This window comes from Biomphalaria glabrata, chromosome 12 (genome assembly GCF_947242115.1).
Source record: "Biomphalaria glabrata chromosome 12, xgBioGlab47.1, whole genome shotgun sequence".
In the NCBI taxonomy this organism is placed as follows: domain Eukaryota; kingdom Metazoa; phylum Mollusca; class Gastropoda; family Planorbidae; genus Biomphalaria; species Biomphalaria glabrata.
In genome coordinates this window covers 12427741-12448282 of record NC_074722.1, presented here as the reverse complement: position 1 = coordinate 12448282, position 20542 = coordinate 12427741, and the positions used below count along the sequence as shown (strand labels likewise).

Sequence of the window (20542 nt, the reverse complement as noted above, 5' to 3'; positions counted from 1 at the left end):
TTCTCACCTTCATCTAGAAGCATTCCTGCAGTGATTGTTGGTTGGTTGACCATTTGGTTTCACCTTTCTCACCTTCATCTAGAAGCATTCCTGCAGTGATTGTTGGTTGGTTCACCATTTGGTTTCACCTTTCTCACCTTCATCTAGAAGCATTCCTGCATTGATTGTTGTTTGGTTCACCATTTGGCTTCACCTTTCTCACCTTCATCTAGAAGCATTCCTGCAGTGATGTTGTTTGGTTCACCATTTGGCTTCACCTTTCTCACCTTCATCTAGAAGCATTCCTGCAGTGATTGTTGTTTGGTTCACCATTTGGTTTCACCTTTCTCACCTTCATCTAGAAGCATTCCTGCAGTGATTGTTGGTTGGTTCACCATTTGGTTTCACCTTTCTCACCTTCATCTAGAAGCATTCCTGCTGTGATTGTTGGTTGGTTCACCATTTGGTTTCACCTTTCTCACCTTCATCTAGAAGCATTCCTGCAGTGATTGTTGTTTGGTTCACCATTTGGCTTCACCTTTCTCACCTTCATCTAGAAGCATTCCTGCAGTGATGTTATTTGGTTCACCATTTGGCTTCACCTTTCTCACCTTCATCTAGAAGCATTCCTGCAGTGATTGTTGTTTGGTTCACCATTTGGTTTCACCTTTCTCACCTTCATCTAGAAGCATTCCTGCAGTGATTGTTGGTTGGTTCACCATTTGGTTTCACCTTTCTCACCTTCATCTAGAAGCATTCCTGCAGTGATTGTTGTTTGGTTCACCATTTGGCTTCACCTTTCTCACCTTCATCTAGAAGCATTCCTGCAGTGATGTTGTTTGGTTCACCATTTGGCTTCACCTTTCTCACCTTCATCTAGAAGCATTCCTGCAGTGATGTTGGTTGGTTCACCATTTGGCTTCACCTTTCTCACCTTCATCTAGAAGCATTCCTGCAGTGATGTTGTTTGGTTCACCATTTGGTTTCACCTTTCTCACCTTCATCTAGAAGCATTCCTGCAGTGATTGTTGTTTGGTTCACCATTTGGTTTCACCTTTCTCACCTTCATCTAGAAGCATTCCTGCAGTGATTGTTGTTTGGTTCACCATTTGGCTTCACCTTTCTCACCTTCATCTAGAAGCATTCCTGCAGTGATGTTGGTTGGTTCACCATTTGGCTTCACCTTTCTCACCTTCATCTAGAAGCATTTCTGCAGTGATGTTGTTTGGTTCACCATTTGGTTTCACCTTTCTCACCTTCATCTAGAAGCATTCCTGCAGTGATTGTTGTTTGGTTCACCATTTGGTTTCACCTTTCTCACCTTCATCTAGAAGCATTCCTGCAGTGATTGTTGTTTGGTTCACCATTTGGCTTCACCTTTCTCACCTTCATCTAGAAGCATTCCTGCAGTGATGTTGTTTGGTTCACCATTTGGCTTCACCTTTCTCACCTTCATCTAGAAGCATTCCTGCAGTGATTGTTGTTTGGTTCACCATTTGGTTTCACCTTTCTCACCTTCATCTAGAAGCATTCCTGCAGTGATTGTTGTTTGGTTCACCATTTGGTTTCACCTTTCTCACCTTCATCTAGAAGCATTCCTGCAGTGATGTTGTTTGGTTCACCATTTGGCTTCACCTTTCTCACCTTCATCTAGAAGCATTCCTGCAGTGATGTTGTTTGGTTCACCATTTGGCTTCACCTTTCTCACCTTCATCTAGAAGCATTCCTGCAGTGATTGTTGGTTGGTTCACCATTTGGCTTCACCTTTCTCACCTTCAGTTTAATAGAATCATTGAGTTCTTTCATTACGATCTTTTTAAACATTATAAAAATAAGATGTTTCTTATCAGCTCTACGTTCACGACACCGAAGCAGTGAACGTCAACGCATAATATAAAAGGCTGCACTGGGTTTATAAGACTGTCCACAATATACTGTGGGGATATGCAAGTTCTTCAGCGTTTTCATCCATCCAGAGACCGATGGGTTTGTTTATTTTTTCCGGGAGCGAAACAAACGGAATCTCGTCTCTTGGGAGCCACACGTTTCTTCTCCTCCTGGAACAACATGTCCTTCCTCAACTAAGAAGTTTGTGTTGTTATAATTAGCATCTCGACTCATTCATTTCCTCCGTATTTCCATCTGGTTCAAGCGTAAAGTCTATATTCTGAATTCCTTGATTCTAAATGTCCATCCACTCCTTAGAAACTTCAAGGCATTCTGATTTCCAGAGAGACGACCTGGCTACAAAACAAAACAAAACAAAAAAAAAAGACCAGCGCATCACTCACACACGAATGTGGGACCAAGGCCAGCATCCTCTTCAAATTTCATCAACAATTTCATTAGGTCCTCACTTTTAACTTGACGAGTCTAGGTGGGATTTCGCATCATGAAGTCGTTCAGCTGATGGATATTCAAGTCTACGCGATTTCTTTGCTTCTAAGTCTCGTTTTCGTTCTTTTTTTTTTTTTTCGGAATTCTGAATCACATCGTCTTTTCTTTTTGGCGAGTGTGTTTCTGCTCTGATTGATGTATTTCGGGATCACATCGTATTTTCTCTCTAACTAGTGTATTTCTTGTTTGCTCTGATTGATACCTTTCAAGGTTGTTTCGTTGTCTTCTTCGTGCCTCCGATTTTTTTTTGGCTGTTCTTTTTCTCGTTTCTGTGGTGACGACCTCCTCAACGCTTTTCGCATCCGTTCCTTAATTCTCATGGTTATTCATGTTTCTAGGACTACTTGTCACTTCGCATTTACTATTGAAATAAAGTAGGTTTCCAAAAAAAAAGCTGACATTGCTGTTTCCTTTAAACCTGTCAACTAGTACTGAATTAAAATTGTATTTTTGAAACATTAATAAAGTATTGAAACAAAACTATTGGTATAAAAAAATCTCTAGTAATATATATATATATTTATATTGGCCTCCTTCAGTCGTAGAACGACTATGGCTCATCTCGAACACTTTTTCATACGGCTGTGGAGCCCTATTTTGGAGAGACACTCCCGTCCACATATATATTGCAGGTCAAGGTGGCTTTCGCTTTGGTGGTAGAGGGTCTGGTCATTTTCCGTGTGGCACGCTTTTCTTCAGAGCTGAGGCCCATGTTTTCTCGCTGGCCACCGTCTCTCTCCAATGGACCTCATTCACCAATCGTAAACAAACAACATTTAGCCACGAGGTGCTCTATCGCTTCTATATAATTTACGATCTCGTTTTTGATTCATGATGGTTGTCACGTGACAGTTTTTTTCCGTTGTTTTATCAATAAGATCACGTGACTAAATGTTGTTTGTTTACGATTGGTGAATGAGGTCCATTAGAAAGAGAGGAGAGAGATCTCGTATCATGCCCTATGTGTGAGCTTTTCTTTAAAAAGGACGGCGTAAAAGAGGTGCTCCCTGGAAGCACTACAAAAATTAAATCAGGCGACATTTTTGGCAGCAGATGGGGCAGACGACAAAAGAAAAATTAAATTGACAACCGGTGGACTGCGGCTTAATAAGCAGGTCACAACTGGGTTTGCATGATCATTCGGAATGGAAGACAATGTTCTATTAAAATATAGATCTAGTATAAAGAACACTGAGCATTAGGGTATGAGAGTTATGCACTTGTATCATGATGTCCGATTTTCATTTTCTCTTCTAGTTTCTGAGATTTTCCGATTTTCATTTTCTCTTCTAGTTTCTGAGATCTAAACGGGACAGACAGGCCACACAGAACTAATAGCGTCTTTTCCCCTTTCGGGGGCCGCTAAAAATTAAATTACTTTTTGTACTTTGAGGACTACAGTTTATGATTACCAAATATTTTAGGTATATTACTCATGTTATATATATCCACACCTTATGTGCTCACATTTTGTCAGTGCTAAGTAAACATTCTTTGTAAGCCCTATGGCCATTGCTAAGACAGTCAGGACCTTTGCTAAGTCAAGATTGACTTGTCTGACTAGTAGTGATATTTCACACTAGATGTTGAGAGTAAATATAGTATCAGGGTTAATTTTAAAGTGTTTTTTTTTTCAGTACTAGCAGTTTTTAGATTATTTAATGTATACTGACAATGAAAGATGAATCCAAGATTTAACAAAACACAACTTTTGAATGTAGATATAAGAAATGAGCAATAAAAAAAAATGATATTTTTGTTTGTTTGTTGTTTTCTTTTCTTTGCATACTTTATTTAGAGCATGTATAACTACAGAAATAAAACCAAAATTTGGTATGTCAATATATAAATGTATATTTATAATCCCTCTGCAATATAGGCTGAATAAATAAGTTAAAATGTACATAAATCTTCATAAAAATAACAGTGACATCTTTCTGACAGTCACTCATGCATTCTTAGTGAGCAGCACTAGGGGATTGTACATACAAAACACAGACTCGCTCATGGCTTCTACATTGATTTTCAAATCTTTGAAATATCTGGTGGCATTAGGAGTGAATACATTCATAGTTAGAACTTTCAGATTTTAAATTGACATTCTGCTGGAGAAAGCCATTTTTTCTTGTTGTGAAGTCCAAACAGCTCATTTAGGTACTTAAGCAAATTTAATATCAATTTAAATATGATTCCATTTGTTTAAAGTTCCAAGGGCTACTCTCCAAACACTTAGCCTAAATATGAACTACACATACACAGCTGAGCTTCTAGCCAGGGGCTTACAAGATGATAAACTATGACCAGACTTAAAGCCTATTCAAGTTAGTTTAATAAGCTTTAAAATAAAAATACAATGTGCAAGAGATAATACTTAAGAACTGTGGTTCCTTCAAAAGTTCATTATCATCAGATGACTTTAAATATGGTACACAGTAACAGAAAATGAAAAAATATTTATTTACATGTGTTTGAACAATGCATATTAAAAAAAAAATTGCTTTTATTACAAAATTGAAATGAAACTATGGTTCAGTTGCTGTCATAAATATTGTAACAAAACAGAAACTGAGCAAAAATCTTTATTTTGAATTTAGCAATACATTTGGTTCTATAAATGTATTTCTGATGAGTAATTATGTCTAATGGTCTAATAGGGTTTGATATAAAATTGTATGTCCTAATGTGGCCTAAATAGATATGCACACAACAAAATTTATGCTTAGAAAGTACCAACAATTAATTCTAATCTCTTTTGAAATACAAAATTAACTCGGTTTGTTTAAGTTTATTTGAAGTGTTAACTTATTTTCATGTCACATGTACATAATGGCATAACAGTTAAGTTTGTGTTAAGAATTAGTAGAAGAGTCTTCTATACAGTTTGAGATTTTCTTGGGATTAAGAATATCTGCTGTTAAAGGCCCAGTGGTTATTGCCAGTTGGGCATTGTAGATTTTGTCTACTATGGCAAGATCTTCATCTTTACGCTGTACATCTGAGATTGGAGTCCATGACTGGTCAAACTCCAGACGGAATGCTCCTAAAAATGTGTGCGGACATGAGGTACCCCACTCCTGCAAAGAGATATAAATAAGCCAGATCAAGTTACTTCAATGTGGGAAATACTCAACCCAAATGTTCAACTTTGATAGTTTTTTTTTTATTTGTTGCAACATTGTTATTTTAGGCAATTTTTTAAATAGTGGGTACCAGTGACATAAAATATCATAGTTTACTACAATCAACATCTGCTACATGGCAGTAAGTAGAGAGGCCCACAAAGGCTTGCACATTTAAACGGTTACAGAAAGGCTCAAGATATATATAGCACCTTATGATGTCATACAAAATTGAGGTATAGGTGTATAAAGTAATTTTGGTTTTGGCTTTGCAACCATGAATTTTTCTAAATACATCTGGAGCAGGGGTATTAGCCTATTTACATAATTTTTCAAGGTATATATATATATATATATGTATATACACCATATATATACCTAATAAGGTCGTCCCGAGACATGGCGTTAAACTGCGCTCCTCTTTCCTTAGCACTTTTGGAGCTCAAAAGTGCCCTACTTCTTTTCTATCATTGTGTCTGCCTCCTCTTTTCCTAAGTCTGCCTTCATTGATCATCACACTGTCTCCTTAACTTTAAATTCTCACTACGTCCTAGACCAGTCCGTTTGCCGTGGACTGCGACGGGTAAGGGGGGATAAAGAGATCCTGGTGTTTGAGTGGTGGCTATCTGAGGATAAACCACAACAACACAATACTTTGGCTCCAAGTTCCCCTAGACCTGAGACCCAGATGGCCCGCTCTGGGTCAACCGGCTGGTCATGCCGAGCTACCAGCATAGGTCGTCGACCTATGCTGGAGGGCGGTGGCTGGAGGGTCAATCAGGGAGCTGCTGTATCGGACACATGTCCGATGTAGCAGCTGACTGAGTATAGCACCTGTGTAGCCCTGGCGGGCTCATTCTGGACATCCGAATGGCCCGTCCCCTTGTTGGACTCGATGGCGGGTGGGGAGCACAGGTGCCGAATTAACCAAAATATATATGGACAAAAAAACACACACAAAACTACTTGCCCCAGACCTATGTCTGGGCAAGAAACGACGAATTGACGATAAAAAAGAGGAGGTCCCAAAAAGCTGTGCCACCTGGCCATCATTTCTGGTGGTTAGATGCACAGAGGAGGGAAAAAGCCCAACCAAGTTGAGCCCTTTTATTATCTATAAGGGACTCAAGTCAGTAGTGGGAGAGCCCAAGAGTGTGTCTAAGCTACACAAAACAATGGAACTCCTTGTAGAAGTAGACAGCAAGACACACTCTGATGGGCTTTTAAGATGCAGAAGACTCTGTGAACTCCAAGTGGAAGTCATGCCACACAAGAGTCTGAACACCAGCAGAGGTGTAATCAGCTCTAGGGACCTACTGGAATGTTCCGAGAAGGAAATAGTGGAGGGCATTGAAGGAGTCACCCATGCCCGGCGCATTACCAGGCGCAGGGAGGGTGAGGAGGTCAAAACCGCCACTATTATCCTCACATTCGGAACTAGGACACCGCCAGAGTATGTGAAGGCAGGATACCTACGAGTTCCAGTGAGGCCCTACATACCTAACCCCATGAGGTGCTTTAAGTGCCAGGGTTATGGACACGGCGCGGCAGTCTGTAAGAGGAACACTGTGTGTGCCAGATGTGCTGGAGAGGGTCATGAGGACAAGGGCTGCACAGCCCAGTTCAAATGCCCAAACTGTCAAGCTGGCCACTCAGCCTACTCCAAGGACTGCCCTGTGTGGAAACAGGAGGTTGCCGTGCAGGAGTACAAGGCAAGAAACGGATGTACCTTTAGCCAGGCGAAATCGGCTGTACTGGCCCTACCCAAGGGCCAATTCGGCTTGACAAAGACCTACGCCCAGGCTGTTGCTAAGAAAGGAAGATCCATAGCCACACAGACGGACGCATTGACCCCACCACCCCCTCCTCCTCCCCCAACTCAGAAGAAAACACCGCCAAAGAACACACCTCTGAAGAAACAAGAAAGCCCTGTTGTCATGCTAAAGAACAGGTTCTCTGTGCTCGCTGATGAGAGCATGGAGACTGAGCAGCATGTCAAAACCAATACTCCGGGAGAACCCGGAGACATCATGTCTGACACAGGTTCTCCTCAGAGAACCCAGCCAGACACCCCAACCTCTACTGAGTTAGAGGTTGACCAACTCCCTAAAGGGAGAAATCAAAGCGGAGAGGATGCCCGAGGTGAGAGAGGAGGAAATAACCTCCGCTCTAACCAGAGGGATCTCCCCTCTCCAGAGAGAAAGACTTCCCCCAAAAGGGGGTTGTCCTCCTCTCCATCCAAACCCAAGAATAAAAATACCAAGGTCACTGGAATAAAGGGAAACCCCTCCGGGGGCCTCCCAAGGCCAAATAGCTCCAAGTAGGTCATCTAGAATAAGCCATGGATTCCAGAATTGTACAGTGGAATTGTAGAGGCCTCAAGGCCAATTACGAGGAAATGCAGCTACTGATGGACTCTGAGACTCCTGTAGCTGTCTGCTTACAGGAAACATTTCTAAAAGATTGCATCAGCTTCCGAAGCTACCGTGCTTACACCAAGAATGTTGAGGATGCAGAGAGTGCATCAGGTGGAGTCTGTATCCTTGTGAAGGATAGCATCCCCCATGAGAGGGTAGAACTACAGACCACACTACAGGCCGTAGCAGCTAGGATAACCCTTCACAAGGTTATCACTTGCTGCAGCCTGTATCTACCACCAGGCGCTCCATTAAACCGAACAGACACCTCACCGTATGCGTCCCCGGACTTCTGGACGATTTTAAATGGTCAGTTAGCAATGATCTACGGGGAAGTGATCACTTCCCAATCATCATTACTAACAATCTCCCTTCATTGGGACGACCTCAGCGGTGGAAACTGAATAAGGCCGATTGGGAACAATTCCAAAAAAGATGCTCTGAGGATATCACAGAAAATATCCTCCATGAACAGAACCCAGCTGATACCTTTGCTAGCAAGCTACTAAGTATAGCCAGGAAAGTTGTACCCCTAACCTCTGCAAATCCAAAACGGCCTAGCAAACCATGGTTTGATACAGCTTGCAAAAGTGCTATTGGTGATAGGAAAAAACGACTGGCTGCATTTATAAAGAATCCTTCCCAGGAAAACCTAAAGCTATTCAGGATAGCTAGAGCAAAGGCTAGACAAACCATACGGTCAGCCAAAAGGAATTCCTGGAGAAGTTTTGTCGGCAGTCTGGATGCCAAAACCTCTGCTAGAGCGGTTTGGAAGGCAGTAAGGCGAATCAAAGGGAAAGAATCAAATGCAATAGGGCATTTGAAAAACCAAGGACGAACTGTCACGTCCCCCAGAGAAATAGCTGACTGCCTTGCATCCTCAATAGCAGAAAAATCATCCACTGCACACTACACGCCAGAGTTCCAAAAAGTCAAAACCAGGGAGGAAAGACACCCCATTGATTTCAGGTCAGAGAACAATGAAGACTACAACAAACCGTTCTCGCTTGAGGAACTGAGGGAATCGCTGGACAAGTCACATGACACAGCGCCTGGAGAAGACGAAATCCATTACCAGTTCCTCAAGCACCTTCCCGAACCCTCATTGGCAGTCCTACTAGGGGTCTATAACTGTGTGTGGCAAACAGGCGCTTTCCCAAACAGCTGGAGGAAAGCCACAGTTATACCGATACCTAAACTGGGAAGAGACGGCTCTGACCCAGCTAACTATCGACCAATAGCACTAACAAGCTGCATCTGCAAAACCATGGAAAGAATGATTAACAGTAGGCTGGTCTGGTACCTGGAAAGGAATAAAGTGATCTCAAACTACCAGTGCGGATTCCGGCAGGGGCGGACAACAACTGACCACCTGGTAAGGCTGGAAGCTTATATTAGAAATGCATTACTCAGAAGAGAACATCTAGTAGCTGTATTCTTCGATATAGAAAAGGCCTATGACACAACCTGGAAACATGGCATTCTACGTGACCTGGCGCTTATGGGGCTTAAGGGACACCTCCCCCGTTTTGTGGAGGAATTCCTGAAAGATCGAAAATTTCAGGTCCGAGTGGGCAACTCCGCTTCTGACACTCATGACCAGGAAATGGGTGTACCCCAGGGCAGCATTCTGTCAGTCACCCTGTTCAACATTAAAATAAATAGCATCATAAATGCGCTGTCCCCTGGCATAGAGTGCTCTTTGTATGTTGATGACTTTGTCATTCTTACTTATGGGAAAAACATGAACACCTTAGAAAGGAAATTACAGTTATGTTTAAACAAAATTCAGGGTTGGGCAAACTATAATGGTTTCAAATTCTCTGACTCCAAAACAGTTAGTATGCATTTTTGTAATCTAAGGGGGCTCCACCCAGACCCTGAACTATTTATACTCAAAAAGAAGATCCCTGTCGTGAAAACTACAAAATTTTTAGGCCTCACCTTAGATTCCAAATTTAATTTTCTCCCCCACATTAAGGAACTTAAGAAGAAATGCCAAAAGTCATTAAACATACTAAGAGTACTCAGCCATACGGACTGGGGAGCTGACAGAGATACCTTGCTGCTGCTCTATCGGAGTCTAATTCGATCCAAGCTAGACTACGGATCCATAATATATGGAGCAGCAAGGAAGTCGTACCTAAAAATACTGGAACCAATACAAAATGCTGCCCTGCGTCTCTGTCTCGGCGCGTTTCGTACATCACCTATCCCAAGTCTCCATGTTGAGGCTGGAGAACTCCCCATGGATATAAGAATGAAAAAGCTTGCAATGCAGTATATAGTCAAGCTAAAATCCAACCCCACAAACCCTGCTTTTGACTCCATATTTAACCCCACAGAGGTAGAATTATACAATCGAAGGCCTAACGTCATACAGCCGTTGGGCCTTCGAATGAGAGAACCCATCCAAAATTTAACCCCACCCATTGACCAAATCTCTAAAATAGAAACCCCTCAGAATCCTCCTTGGCTAATGAATAAACCTAAACTAAATTTATCCCTCCTTAATTTCAAAAAAGAAAATACAGACCCAAGCATACTACAAGTCCACTTTAGGGAACTGCAGGAGAGCTACGGAGATTGTGGCACCATCTACACAGACGGATCCAAAATGGAGAGAAAGGTCGCGTGTGCCTGCTCCTTTCGGAACAAAACAATCTCCCGTAGACTCCCCGATGGCTGCTCCATCTTTACGGCCGAATTGCACGCAATATTGCTTGCACTTATGGCCGTAAAAGCATCAGAAAGGAGTAAATTTATAATCTGCTCCGACTCCAAATCTGCATTGCAAGCTTTGGGGCGGATGAAGACTGACATCCCATTGGTACATAAGAGCCTGAAGCTGTTGGACCTAATAACAGCCGACCGTAGGGATGTCACCTTCATCTGGGTCCCCTCCCATGTTGGCATTGAGGGAAACGAAGCCGCAGACAGAGAAGCAAAGAGAGCCCTAAATCATGCGGTGTCAGGAACCCAAATTCCCTACTCGGACCTGAGACAAAGTATTGCCTCTGCCACCTATCGAGAGTGGCAGAACCGATGGGAGGCTGAGACTCACAGTAAACTCAGGCAGATTGTGGCGGATGTCAGGTGGCGGCCCACATCTAAGGGTCTGACAAGGCGTGGTAGCACAACCATGTCCAGACTTAGGATTGGCCACACCTACATCACGCACTCTTTTGTACTGAAGAGAGAGGAGCCCCCACTTTGCGAGTACTGTGACTCTCGCCTCACCGTGGAACATATCCTCGTTGATTGCCCCAGATACCAGGATGTCAGGGCGAAACATTTTAGAGCCACTAATCTAAAAACACTATTTAATAATGTCGACCCTGGGAAGGTACTGGGCTTTATTCGGGAAGTGGGGCTATCTACGAAGATCTGATTTCTGAATTTGTGAACATGCACTATTTACATTAGATTTTTACCAAATATTTAAATTTTTACTACCTTTACTATTTTAACTGTGAATAGACCTTAATTTTAATTATATGACTGTATAGAATCTGGCCCTTGTTGTTTAGAGAGAGAGTAGTCCTTAAGGGACTGCAGGCACGACATGGCCTAAATTGTGCCGATGTGCCCCAAATCAACAAATCAAATCAAATCATATACCTAATAAGGTGTGATGGGTGAGTGTTAAAGCACTCTCTTGGCTTCAAATCCTGGTGAAGATTTGGATTTTTAATTTTGAGAACTTAAAGGCGCGACCAGTCCTAATGGGTGCCACAACAATAGCTGAGGATTAGTAAAGGTAGTTGGTTAATGTGCTAGCCACATGGCACTGTCGTTAACTGTGAGCCATATAAACAGATGACCTTTACATCATCTGCCCATAGATTGCAAAGTCTGAAACATAACAGGCTAAAGGAACAATATTCTATAGTGGTAGCAGTTCTGACAACTTTTACCCAGGAATGAGAATTGCTGCAATTAAATAAATGTGTACCAGGATGTCAGGGCGAAATATTTTAGAGTCACTAATTTAAATACACTATTTGATAATGTCGACCCTGGGAAGGTACTGGGCTTTATCCGGGAAGTGGGGCTATCTACGAAGATCTGATTTATGAATTTGTGAACATGCACTATTTACATTAGATTTTTACCAAATATTTAAATTTTTACTACCTTTACTATTTTAAGTGTGAATAGACCTTGATTTTAATGATATGACTGTATAGTATCTGGCCCTTGTTGTTTAGAGAGAGAGGGATCCTTAGGGGACTGCAGGCACGACATGGCCTAAATTGTGCCGATGTGCCTCAAATCAAAAATCAAATCAAATTAAATAAATGTATTTCTATAAATGATAGGGAGGCGCAGTAGCTGAGTAGTAAAGCGATTGGCTAATGAACAGTGGTCCCGGGTTCAAATCCTGGTGAAGACTGCGATTTTTAATTCTGGGATCCTTGGGTGCCTATGAGTCCACCCAACTATAATGGGTACCTGACATTAGTTGGGGATAGTAAAGGCGGTGGTACGTTGTGCTAGCCACATAACACCCTCGTTAACCACACGCCACAAAAACAGATGACCTTTACATCATTTGACCACAAGGTCTGAAAGGGGTACTTTACAAGTAATGATAGACTCTGCTCACTATGTCTAAAATGAAAAAAGTTCAACTAGACATTTATAAAAGTTCATGACCTCACCAATGATGCAGATGATAACAAAAAAAAAAAAAAAACTTTCTAAGAAGGACTGAAAGAAACACCAAACATCAATACAATCAAATACTAAAAGTACCTGGGGTGAAACCATGCTGAGGTAACTTTGTCCAGACTCTCTCTCATACAAGAAGTACATACTCCCCGGCCTTTTGACAAAGTTACAAGCTGCATGATGAAGTGCAGTGTCTCGTCTGGCATCTTCTAACACCTGAAATATGTACGGAAGAAAAAATATGAAATGGAGTAATGTTACAAGGAAGTTTTGTATAATTTATGAAAAGCTTCTGTAGTTTCAATCACAATACAAAATACATTTTTGTGTGTGGGTGTAAAGGTATGTCAACCAGTAACCCCTTTTAACAATTAACCCACGAAGCGTCGTCTGCCGATTATATCGGCCGACATTTCGTTTCTGTGGCGTCCCGGCCGATATAATCGGCCGACTTTAGACTGATGATTTTCTATTCCAATCCACGTTTTAAAGTGACCATTTTTAAACTTCAGATCTATTAGACATTCTTCTTCCTGTCAGATCCAAAAATAGCCCATTTCCCCATCTGTTTTTGTGTTTACATGCTGATTATTCACCGGCGAATTTTTCTTGCAATGTCCGATCCGGGTCCATGAGATGTTACAAAACATAAAGTTTCAAATACTTTTAGTTGTTCTTTTTTAATATTACAATTAGATTTAGATCTAGGAATAATGAGAATATTTTATATATTAGATCTAGATCTATTCATGAAGTGGCCGATGATTTATGTCCGTACTGTCCGTAGTCATCTAAAGTCTAGAGTCTATATCTAGACTCTAGACTCTATATCTAGACTCTAGACTAGAGACCGGACTGGATCTGCACCTAGACCTAGTCAAAATTTAGTGAAATTTAAGACATTTTAAGATAGATTGAAGCATATTAATGATAATATTGACTTCTTTATGCATTAAGTATTCTATTTTTTCAATCTTTAAATGCTTTTAACTTAACTGAACAAAAAAAAAAACGATTTTTATCTATTTTTTTTTCCTTCACTGTTACTTGTATTAAAAGGGTAACCAAGTCACTAAAAAAATTTTATTTTTCAAATCTAATGGTCCATTTTTAACAAAATTATATCTATTTATAAAGGAAAATGAATGGGCTATCCAATTACATCAAAACTTTTGTTATAGCTCTAAAAATGTTTCTCACAGAGGTCAGCAAACAAGCTTTTTTGTTGATAAAAAAAATCAATCATACTAATTAGGTCAGGGTCAAGGTCAACTGATCAAATTCAGGTGTTCAATATATGATCTATAGTGTTCGCTGTCCAATTACCTTTCAGAATATATATAAAACATGGATATCAACCTTCACTTTATGGCATTTTAAGACCATTTTCTAACATGCATTAAAAATGCTAAAACTCCCCGAACGCCACAGAAAAGTTTCTTAAGACGCTTCGTGGGTTAACATGAACTTTTTCACAAATGATTAGACTTTGATTTTAGATTGTGTATAAGTGAATATGAAACATTTTGAATTGGAATTTTTTTTTATTTGCTATGATGAGCAATCATAAGTTTTTTTTAACCTGTCTGGATAATTATTATTGTATACAAAGAAGCAAAGCAAACCTTTCGTGCTTGATTTTGAAGAAAACGAATCTGATCAACAATGATTGTTAGCTTACTGCTGGCATTAGCTTTGGTGAAATCATCAGCCTAAAAGAAAACAAATCTAGTTAATAACAAGCACAACCCAGAAGCAAAACTTTCAGTTTATAACTTTGAAAAACTTACAATTGTATGGGCTTAAGGAGAAGAATGCATGCTAAAAGGCAGCTGTGGCTGATTTGATAGTACGAGGCTAATTGTTTGTTTGCTAAATCAGAAACTTAATGGCTAATTATATCTGTGAATGCCATTCTTGGGAGGCGCGATGGCTGAGCAGTAAAGCACTTGACTTCCAAACCAGGTGTCCCAGGTTAAAAACCTGGGATTTTTAATTTCGGGATCTTTGGGCAGCTCTAGCGATTGCCTGACATTACTTGGGGAAAAGTAAAGGTGGTTGGTCGTTGTGTGGCCACATGGCGCCCTCGTTAACAGTAGGCTACAGAAACAGATGACCTTTACATCATCTGCCCTATAGACCACAAGGTCTGTAAGTAAGGGGAAGTTTACATTACTTATATCTGAAGATGCCATTCTTGAGCTGTGTTGCACAACTTATTTGAGTGGTTACAATTCTCTCCCATCTCTGATCATCTTAAACAACAGACTCAACAAGTTTACATTTACTCACTTTCTGTACTGCCCTGGCAAGGTCCACCAAATCTAATGCACTGGATGGTTTGTTTGTCCTCTTGGAGTTGACCAAATGGACATCAAGTGGACATGGATTTGGCTCGACTAGAGCAACTAAAGGTTTATAGAACATTAAATAGAATCAATAATAAAGATATATATATATATGCACATTTATTTAAACTATGTAGGCTTGTTGTTATGGTGCGTGTGTGTGTGTGATTATATGGTGACGGAGGGAAGAATGAATGATAGGTGGCATAGTCGTCACTTGGTCTTAGTGAGGAGACAACTCCAGAACATAAGACTGAAATGTTGTGTTATTGTAGTGAGTTATATTTTGTTAAAGATATTATTAGTAAAGTCTACAAAAAATTTATTTCATTTGATCACAAGTTGATTTTGTATCTATATATTATAAATAAAGTGCTATTTAGTTTGTTCACAAAAGGAAGTTATTGAAGTTATTTGACGATTTATTAGTTAAAATATATTACGCGTACAACGGTTTAGTTGTCTACCAGCAGTTTGGTGCTACAAGTCAACGAATAGTAACAACACTTGTACTAATCTAACTTATTCTAGAGGTGATAATAATCTTGAATTTGAGCCAGTCTGAAGACTGGGATTTTTATTTAGTTTAGGAGAGTAGCCGTATTAGTAAAATATAGATATGTATGTCATGATTATGATGGATGTATATTACTAGATTTAGATTTAGATCTAGTCTAGTATAATTCTGATACTGATAGATTTAGAATTATTTAGATTTTAGATCTACATATGATTAGATTTAGATCTAGAATGTAGATAGTATTATAGTATATCTAGAGTTAGAGTCTAGTAAAAAACTAGAGTCAAGAGTAAGAGTCTATCATTAGTATCATAATATAATGATTATGTGATTATCTGATTTCTGATTATCATTTCATGTCTATCATCATAACATACTCATAGTCATACTACTCATAGAGTCATAGTCATTTAATGATTTATCATTTTACGTGTAACAACAGTATTGTGATTATTTGTTCATTGTGATGCTTATCACTACAATAGTCAATACTAGTACTAGAACTAGTATTAGTAACTTAACTATTACTCTATAGTCTATAGTAAGTCTATACTCAAATTAGTTTAAAGATCTCAGTAGACAGATGAGATAGTACTAGTAATGTGTCTTGATAGTAGACAATATCCCATATTCTAGGTCTAAATATTCCTTATTCTAGATCTAGTATTAGATATCTAGAATAGATCTAGCCTATACCTTCTGTTTTTACCACCATATCGTCCATGTCAGAGACAAAATGAAGTTATACAATGTTTCATTTTTTTTTATACTAAACCCTGACCTTTGACCCAAGATGACATATAACTGGGTTTCTATCATGGTTTCCATTCGCATTTTTTAACCTCATAAAATGTATAACTTCCGTAGGCAATTTGTGTGTATGCCTCATATGTATCGGTAGTCCTAATGTAGATCTATCTGCTACCTCACTGATCGCTTCCAGACGCAGTCTAAGTTGAAGATTATCATAAAAATGACCAATACATTTCAGCTTTTACCTCTTCTTTACGGCTAGTTATACATAGTTTCCTGTCATTTTATTCTTGTTTTTAATTCGTTCTTTGTATTGAAATACAATGCTGGTCTGATTTGAAAAGAGCCTTCTCCAGTGGCGTAACATCCATGGCTCGAAATGGTTCAATGAACCTGCACCCACGACCCTAAGGGGCAGTGGCGTAGCAAGGTACCCGTGGGCCCGGGTTCAAGAATATGTTAGTGGGCTCCCCTCCCCTAATAAGATGATTGTTAAGTAAGACAAAAAAATGAGTAATGTGAATGTATCGGTACATTTACCAAAAGGCCTTCCATGCAAGAAGTCTAGATTTTGTTTTTATAAATAATTTGTAATAACGTCATTACGTTTGATTCCGTTAGGACTCCAACAAGTAGGTAATTATATAGTGTCTAATAGTGTCTTAAAAGTCAAGGTTTGTAGGCCTACAATTTATTAACATAATTAAACGACTTAAAGATGTTTCAAGTGAATAAAGAAATAAAGAGTTCTACATTCTACACATTTACATTCCTAACGCTTCTAGGTGAAAAGTTTTCAATCTTGATAGAAAATATAATCTTATTCCACTTTTATCATTTAACAGTAAAAAGATCGAACATTTTTCTGGCCTTCTAAATAGCAAAGTCAGTAACGAGTGCACCTGTTTCTAAACTTTTGGCTGTTTCTCGCTCAACGGAAAGAACACTAGGAGAATCCAATCTACTCTGTGTCATAAAAATTCTTAAATAATGTTTGATCAATCGAAATTTTGATAATAACCGCTAAGCTGAATAATTGATGCAGACGAGTTGACTTTAATATGATGACAATATTTTATGTCAATGAAATCAGTCAAGTGATTGTGAAACAATGACAATAAGGCTTCTCTTTGAGTCCGAAGATTAACGAGGAGTGCGGTATTCCCCGTGACAACGCAGCCCCAGCTATGACCTACATATTTTGCCACATGCAAGGCGCAACCAGAGCAGACATAGCCATTGTCAGCCGGTGGATTTGGATTTTGTTTTCGACGTCCACGTGTCCTCGGCAGGGGATTTTCTTTTGGTCTCAAGAATATATCCTGTTGCCTTTGTAAGCGACCTCCAGCTGTCTCGTTCTGCAACCAGGTGCTTTATTTATTACTTGGAGCTGATGTCATCAACTTTTGATATGTCTTGAGTGCCATGAAAGAAAAAAACTGCGCGGATAGGACCTCTTAAAGTACCGATATTTTTATCAGCACTGCATCGCCCAACAGGTCTATTATTTCGTTTTGAATCTGTGGGGCTTATATTCATAGCAATTTCAAATAAAGGCTAATTAGAGTTTTTTTGTTTAAATATAATGGTTTTAATTTTCTTTAAGAGCTATGAACCAAATGATATAGGGCACTATTCCATGATTAATTTAATCTTCTTATTTTCTAGATCTTTGTTATAAATCACAGGAAAACCAGTGACTCAGGAAAACCAGTGACTTGGCAGAATTTAAGTCATTGGTTAATATGCATGACTAAATGCATGACGCGTAGGACGTAATCATCTTCTTTTTTGAAGTAACGTCTGTATTATATAAGATAAGATAAGATAAATCGGCTCTCCATTTCGGTTTCGCCATTCATTATAACCTAGTGCCACAGGCAAGAAACCTTTGTAACAAACTGTGATGTTTCTTTTGCTTGCTTAATGAGTCTTTTTTGTTTATTCTGTTGTAAACATTTTGTACACAATACAGAAGACAACAAATCAATATGATGGAGACTTACGCACAATCACACAGTATCTACTTTGTCGGATCGGGAATGGTTTTAAATTGTTTGTTTAATAAGTCAAGATGTCAGACTCCATATGGGTTATTAACTGCTTTTACTATCTAATGAAATATTGATTTCAATATTTTAAATACAGAAAATAAAAGAAACAACTTAAGCTTTGAAAAGAATTGAATAATTATGAGCTGTTTCGAAATATTAATTCGTGGCCATCACGACTATCCATATAGACCTAATTGTTATTGTTACCCCTTCCCCTATTTTTCTGTACAACATACTCTTAAAATCTAATCCAAACAGTCTCCCCACCTCCCCGGTAATACTAATACTATCATGGGCGTAGCCAGGGTTTTTTTTTTCGGGGGGGGGGGTGCAAAAATATATATATATGTGTGTGTGTGTACATAATTAATCTTTATTACATCCTGACCCTTCATTCTTCGGAGACGTTTATCGCACCCTAGAATAGGTTCTTCCTGGAGACCCCCGCCATTGCCAGCAAGGGGTCTGAAGGAGCGCTGAGAGCTCTGCCAGCGCGGGTCGGAGCCCCGCCGCCAAGCAATATTTACGGTATTGAAAGCCAACAAAATGCATATTCTGAGGTATCTACAGTGCAATATCCTGCTATTAAAAATTTTTTTTTTTAAAAACCTTATGTGCTATTCTTACTTAGATACTCCCGCGTCGTTCGGCGCATTGGGCGGCAAGCTGCTTCCACAAAATTCTGTCACGGGCATTGTCTGAAGCCTCTTCCAACCCGCTCCGAGGACCTCCATGAAAATGTGGCGCCAAGTTGTATTAGGATTTTCCTTTTTGCGCTTTCCTCGTAATGTTCTCCATGTCATCGCAACTCTTATTATGCGTAATTGATTTTGTCGGAGAACATGTCCCGCAAACCTCATGCGACGCTCTGTCACAACCTTACTAAGGGGTCGACAAAATCGTCAAAGAACAAAGAGTCCTATGATGCCAATATGCTGCTAAGTCTCTTCGTATCACTATGATACTGCCATAGAATATTGTTCAGAGATGCAATCCTGCAAAGAAGCTTTCCATAACGACATATCAAATCAGTGTTCAATACGAGACCAGCCTGTTTGTTTTTTTATCATATACAACACCATTGGATCATTAATTTGTTCCTAACATTGTCCCAGCCAACATGTTATTGTTCACATTGCCAGAGACAATATGTTCGACAGAGCGGCCATTCTCGAAGTAGAGATTCATCCAAAAACTATTTAAGAAGCTCGTTAAGAAGAAGGCGACAAACATTCAGTTTTAAGACACTTTTTTTGTTGTATTTAGTCCTAACTGAATCTAGGAGATTTTTATTTACTATTCAATTGTTGTTTTTTTGTAACACACTAATTTTTTTCTTTTTCGGAGAGGGTGGCCCAACAACATATTCTTGAACCCGGGCCCACGAGTTGCCTATCTTGCTACGCCACTGGCCTTCTCGATGTCAATTTTTTTTTTAATCACGCTTTTGGAAGAGGACAAGTGTAAGCGCCTCAAGCTTGGTCTCTGTTTTTCTTTTAAAGTCAATGTCTGAATTACTGCCTGTCGTCTGGATGATCGCGGTTTGAGCCTAGTTGCTCACCGCCATCCCCCCGCCGTCCTCTGGGGGTAAGGGTGTGGTTGGGCTAGGCTAATAATCTTAAATTCTGAAACATTGAAAATATTTATAATAGGATTTTGAAATTCGTTGGGGAAATGAAAGGCGGTTGGTCGTTGAGCTGGCAACATGATATCCTCGTTAACTGTTGGCCAAAGCAACCTCTACGTCACCCATCACAAGATCTGAAAGGTGGACTTTACTTTTAGGCTTAGCGAGAACGACAGCAGTCTTATACCCCTCATTTCAGTTAAATTGATGACGTAATTATTAACTAATAAATAAAAATAAAATAAGTAGAAATGGGATTTTGTTTTTTGGCCCAATTCATACATTGCACAATAGGTTGGGAAGGACCTACAAGCTTGTTCAAGATAATGCCAGCACAATACATGTCAGGAATCTGTGCAGGAGTACAGGCAATTTGAAAAACAAAGCGGATTAAAATATAGATTATAAATTATTCACTCTTTGTAACGTAAAATACAATCAGAGCGTAAACATTCCCCCCCCCCCCTGCACATTTGGTAGTATGTATCTAATGTCTTTACTTAGACGGCTGGATACTTTAGAGGAGGTAATATATCAACATATTAATATGACGTTTTCTTTTAAAGTACTTTGTATCACCTATATAGATTTCTGTACATATTTTATTGATATTATTATTACGTCTGTGTATTCTTACTTCACATATTAAGTTAT

General features: G+C 39.5%; 1 protein-coding gene across 1 annotated transcript; it reads right to left on the bottom strand.

The window, feature by feature from the left end:
* Window positions 1–4214: 4214 nt before the first annotated feature.
* Window positions 4215–16293, bottom strand: LOC106056155 (uncharacterized protein C1orf50 homolog). The gene is made up of 5 exons (XM_013212756.2): window positions 16151–16293; window positions 14879–14994; window positions 14212–14298; window positions 12671–12802; window positions 4215–5450 (listed from the first exon to the last, which is right to left on the bottom strand). Exons 1-5 carry the CDS (start codon window positions 16176–16178, stop codon window positions 5226–5228), a joined length of 588 nt encoding a protein of 195 aa, XP_013068210.2. The 5' UTR covers window positions 16179–16293; the 3' UTR covers window positions 4215–5225.
* Window positions 16294–20542: the final 4249 nt, after the last annotated feature.

Excerpts from the sequence above, each read along its gene's own strand:
- LOC106056155 (XM_013212756.2), bottom strand. The coding sequence starts at position 16,178 with ATGGACGATATGGTGGTAAAAACAGAAG. Across the intron at positions 14,995-16,150 it reads TATGGTGGTAAAAACAGAAG|TTGCTCTAGTCGAGCCAAAT; the intron begins GTATAGGCTAGA and ends ATAAACCTTTAG. Across the intron at positions 5,451-12,670 it reads TCAGCATGGTTTCACCCCAG|GAGTGGGGTACCTCATGTCC; the intron begins GTACTTTTAGTA and ends ATCTCTTTGCAG.